This window comes from Chelmon rostratus, chromosome 11 (assembly GCF_017976325.1).
Source record: "Chelmon rostratus isolate fCheRos1 chromosome 11, fCheRos1.pri, whole genome shotgun sequence".
Taxonomy (NCBI): Eukaryota; Metazoa; Chordata; class Actinopteri; order Chaetodontiformes; family Chaetodontidae; genus Chelmon; species Chelmon rostratus.
Genome location: NC_055668.1, coordinates 26,441,708 through 26,446,707, shown reverse-complemented (window position 1 = coordinate 26,446,707; position 5,000 = coordinate 26,441,708). Strand labels below are relative to the sequence as shown.

The following is a 5,000-nucleotide window of genomic DNA, read 5'->3' as shown; positions in this document are numbered from 1 at the left end:
GCAGGAAGCGTGAAGCGCTTCACGCTGCCAAATAAACACGAAGACGAAGCAAACAGCTGCGGACGCAGCTGAGAGGCTTCAGACACGACGCGTTCTGTGCTGATCCTGGTCTTCGCTGAGTGAAACGTTCTTTCTAAATCATTAATCAGAAGATTTCCTCAATCCAAACATCCCAAAAACAGGAACAATGTTGTTAAGAATTAAAGCAGCTTTCCGAAAGCTCAATAACTGACAGGCCTATTAAACAAAACTACGGCCATGAACCAAACAGCTTCAGTTCAGTCAAACTGCGTCTGGATGCTGAGGTTCAGGAGGAAAACAACACGAGCTGATGGAAGCTGCACAGACTGTGATGACTCAGCATCAATATTCTGATGAACACATGATCAAAAAGTGGAAAGACTGATGATCTTTTATGTTTTTAAGGGAACAAACTTCATGTCAACAGCTTCGCAAAGAAGACATTTATTTGTTCTTAGTTTGGAGACGTATCGCAGGTGCATCTTCTAGAACATCAGTTCTGTGGTGATTTCACACCATGATATTGTTTATTTTTAGACTATTGATTGAAAATGTGCACGCTGCCGTCTGGATCTGACGGACGCTGACAGACATTATTCATGTAATCGTCACTAAGCTGTAAGAACATTACTGATCAGCTGATCTGTGGTTTTAATTCTGCAGCATCAACAACAGAGCTCACATCACAGACAGGAACAGGTCCAGGTTTAACTCTATGAACAAACACGACTGTGATGACAGACAGGAAGCGCCGGCATCGCCTCCCAGCGCCCGTGAGGTTCTCCAGCTGACGTGAATGAGGAGTCAGATATTATCAGAGTGGAGGGATTTAAAACCGAGCTAACCTTCTTTACTGCAGAGCTGCAGCATCAGACAGATGTCTGACGGCTCTGCTGTCACACAACAAACAAGCAACAAACCACAACAACAGAAGCCAGAAGCCAGAAGTACAGCTCCCGCCAGGAGGAGAACCACAGGGTCTACAGAGAGGAACCACCAGGGTCTACAGAGAGGAACCACCAGAGTCTACAGAGAGGAGAACCACCAGGATCTACAGAGAGGAACCACCAGGATCTACAGAGAGGAGGACCACCAGGATCTACAGAGAGGAACCACCAGGATCTACAGAGAGGAGGACCACCAGGATCTACAGAGAGGAACCACCAGGATCTACAGAGAGGAGAACCACCAGGATCTACAGAGAGGAACCACCAGGATCTACAGAGAGGAGAACCACAGGGTCTACAGAGAGGAACCACCAGAGTCTACAGAGAGGAACCACCAGGGTCTACAGAGAGGAGAACCACAGGAGTCTAGAGAGAGGAACCCCCAGGATCTACAGAGAGGAACCACAGGGTCTTCAGTTAGATCATCAGCTCACATCTCTTCCAGAGGAGTACTCCCATCCTTTACTGAAGTAAAAGTACTGAATCAACAGTGTAAAATACTCCATTACAAGTGAGACTGAAGTAAACCCAGGTCCCACAGTAGTTTACTTTAGTGTATTACAAATATAATCTAAGTATAGAAAAGTCAATACGAGTACACTTCTACTGCTTTTGCTTAATTTAAAGTATATTTGAAAGTGTACTAACTTACAAATACTTTTAATAAAGTGTACTTATGAAAAATATACTTATTTTCAAGTCCTTTGTAAAACACTATTTCTGGACTTTTCTCTGATCTTTGCTGTTTTGTGAAATATTTGATTGAATTTCGAGTATTTTGTGTCACAGGCTAACGCATTGGTTCATTGGTTCAAAGTAAAATTGAAGTACACGTAGTGCAGTAGAAAATACAAAACGTCCCTCTGAAATATAGAGAAGCATGAAGAAACAATAAACTACAGTAAATACTGCTGCTCTCACTGCTTGGCTGAAACTCAGTTCTGTTGGACTGAGTGTCCCTGAGGACGCTGATGCTGTCAGATGACCGGCCGCTAAACGCCGCAGTACTATGAGGTGATTCTGAAACGTCCGGCTGTTTGCGTCTGAGCGACACACGGAGGATTAAAGCCACAGGATGCAGACGGCGAGGAAGAGGAGCACGGATGCAATGAACACAGATCAAACGGACAGAAGACATGAGTCTGCTCAACATCCACCTGAAAAGTGGTTCAGTCTACGTCCGTGAAACATGTGACCGGCTGGCGATGATCAAACTAATCTGACGGCTTCCTCTCCTCCTCATCCTCACCTGAGTGGGACGGATGAAGCAGTTCGCTGAAGATGACGACTAATATCAACAGTCGATGGCTGAAAACTCGCCCTTCGGATGAGCTGATGTGTTCAGGGTGAATTTAGAAACAGGAATCAAACCAATCACGGGAATAATAAATAACTATAATAAAACAAACACGTGAGGTGTCGGAGCAGCGACGCTACATCCTGCGGGCCGTCCTCCGTCCAACACTGACCGTCCAAACTACGACCAGGACGCCGTCCAACAATAACACGGCTGTCTTTGCTTTCCCTCACACAGACACATAAACACCACCCAGCGAAAGCCGCTCAGTGATTCAGGACCTGGACCCAGACCAGAGATATTTTGGACTGTTGTCTGCTGGTGGCTCAGGTCCAACAAACCGCACAGAGATTCAGTGTTGGTCGGTTCAAACAGCCTCAGATCAGCAGTTTATTCCAGTTTGCCTCCACCGGCAGCGCGGCGCAGACCCGGAGCGGGACTTTCCCCCATCAGGAGGTTTTAGCTGTTTTTAGACTTTGCAGCGTCTCTGCTGTGGAAACCTTTAACCATACGTAGCTTTAACATCCCAACAGCTCCACTAAAAACACGTCAGTGAGCCTCACACATGTTTCTTCATCACCACGAACACACACACACTGTAGTTTATTCTGACTCAGTCCCACAAACACTCACTACAGCAACGAATGTGGATCAATCCACCGCTGAAAATAGTCCCAGCACATGCTCTCTTTCCTCCTGTTTGAGCATCGTTTGTTAAAAGCATTGATGGAAACGTGCTGATGAAGAGGAGGCAGACAAACAGGACGGCCTCGCTCTGCTGTCACCAGCTAATGAAAACGTCCTTTAAACGCTGCCTCCCAGCGTGCAAACAGCCGCTCGCTCTCAGATTCTTCTGCTGCTTCTGGAGGCGTTTTGGCTCCATGTAAACCCTGAAAGTTACTCAATGAGTCCTTTCACAACTCGAACACCCCCCACACTGTCTCCCACTCTATCCCTCCATCCATCCTGCTCAACACTTCGCCATCGCTCTGCTCCTCGGCTTTATTTTCCTTTCCCTTCTCTCTGCATTTCCCTCCCTCCTCTCTCTTCTCCTTTGCTCGTCTCCTCACTTCCTCCTCCGTGAGCATCCAGAATGCCAGAGATTCTCCGGCTGTCCGCCTGACGACAAACACGCCGAACTGAAGAAGCATGAATTTAAAATGATCAGAAAACAGAGTTTAATTTCTATGTAACTCCTGGATGAATGTGACTTCTCTCTGTGTGTTTGACTGGCTGTGAAAAGGCCGGATGACAGCAGCGTGACGGCCGAGAACAAGGAGAAGAAAGAAGAAGAAGAAGAGGAAGAGGAAGAGGAAGAGGAGGGGGGAGTTTGGCTCGTAGCAGTGGAAGTCACAAGGCGGGGGGTGAAACCGGGACAGTCTGAGCATGTTTAAATGTCTTTGAGTCAGACAGCAAGAAGGCCAGCCTGACACTGTGTGTGTGTGTGTGTGTGTGTGTGTGTGTGTGCGCGCGCATGTGTGTGTGTGTGCAGGATCTCTGCACAGTTCACCGTGTCACAAGCTAAATTTAAGACCTTTTTAATTGCACATAAAGTGCAGTTTAATGCGACCACGATCTTCATCACAGCAGCCAAAGTATGAAACAATGATGGATGATATGACCTCAATTATTATTATTATTATTATTATTATTATTATTATTATATCAAATGTTTTCACTACTTTCCAGACGTATAAAGCAATAATTCAGAGTAATTTCATCAATCAATCAAATGAAAAAAGCTTCTGAGACGATAAACTTCCTGCCGCTGATATATGAAGTTATATTTGTGTAATGTTGTCGTGCACTGACAGACTGCAGCTGGACATAAACGATAAAAACTGTGTTTACGTGTGTGTCATCCGTTCATCCATCCTCTGCGCCGCCGAGCTAAAGCTAACTTTGAGCGTGTGAAGGGCCGCTGCCACTTTAACTCCGCGCGCTCAGATTAACAGCGCGGTGGAGGCGGTTCATGGTTAATGATTGCAGGAGTCAGAAATGTCCGTGTTGGAGGAGGCAGATAAGACGAGTGGGAGAGCAGAGACGTCCGACAGCTGTTTGAGTGCAGCCGGAGAGGAAGAGTCACCGCAGACCTGCAGCCACATTCACACAATCATTCTTATAGACTGATTTGTAAACTTAGATTTGACTCTTCCACAGCATTTTCTGGTTAATTTAACTCATTTTCTTGAATGGTTCATTAGAAATTAGACACTGCAGCGGTCCAGAGGACGTGGAACAAGATGCTCATTTATCTCCTCTTTGTGCATCTTACATTGTGCTGCTGCGTCTTTATGTTCACGTGCACGCTCATCACACAGTGTTCCTTTAACCTGCTGCTCTGGTGTGAGGCTTCGTCTTGTAAATATCACCAGAATGACTCTTGACCTGGTCTGGACACTTCCTCCCCGCTTCCCTTTCAAAATAAAAGCTCTGAGCGACGCAACCCACCAGTCTCTCTCCTGACAGGACCTCCAGCAGTTTGATGAGCATGCGTCCGTCCCTCAGGTCCATGTAGAGGTCGGTGATCCGACAGGAAACTCTGGACAGGTGCGAGTTCACCCACTTGGTGAAGGTCTTCTTCTGCACCGCCTCACGCTCATCTGGGCGAGAGACACAGACAGAGAGAGAGGGAGAGAGAGAGAGAGAGAGAGAGATCAGTTGGTGGAAAAGGGATCAAAGATAAAGCAAAATAAAACAGGTTGGAGAAGATGATGAACGTCATGACGACTGAG

The 5,000-nt window shown here is 46.4% G+C and overlaps 1 protein-coding gene across 2 annotated transcripts in view; it reads right to left on the bottom strand.

Annotated features, from left to right (window-relative positions):
• Positions 1–5,000, bottom strand: part of LOC121614350 (spectrin beta chain, non-erythrocytic 1) — a 97,626-nt gene that overhangs the window by 38,136 nt on the left and 54,490 nt on the right. For both annotated transcript variants that reach the window (XM_041948169.1, XM_041948168.1), the window contains one exon: positions 4,717–4,868. In XM_041948169.1, coding sequence (XP_041804103.1) covers positions 4,717–4,868 — 152 coding nt within the window. The remainder of the gene's footprint in view (positions 1–4,716; positions 4,869–5,000) is intronic.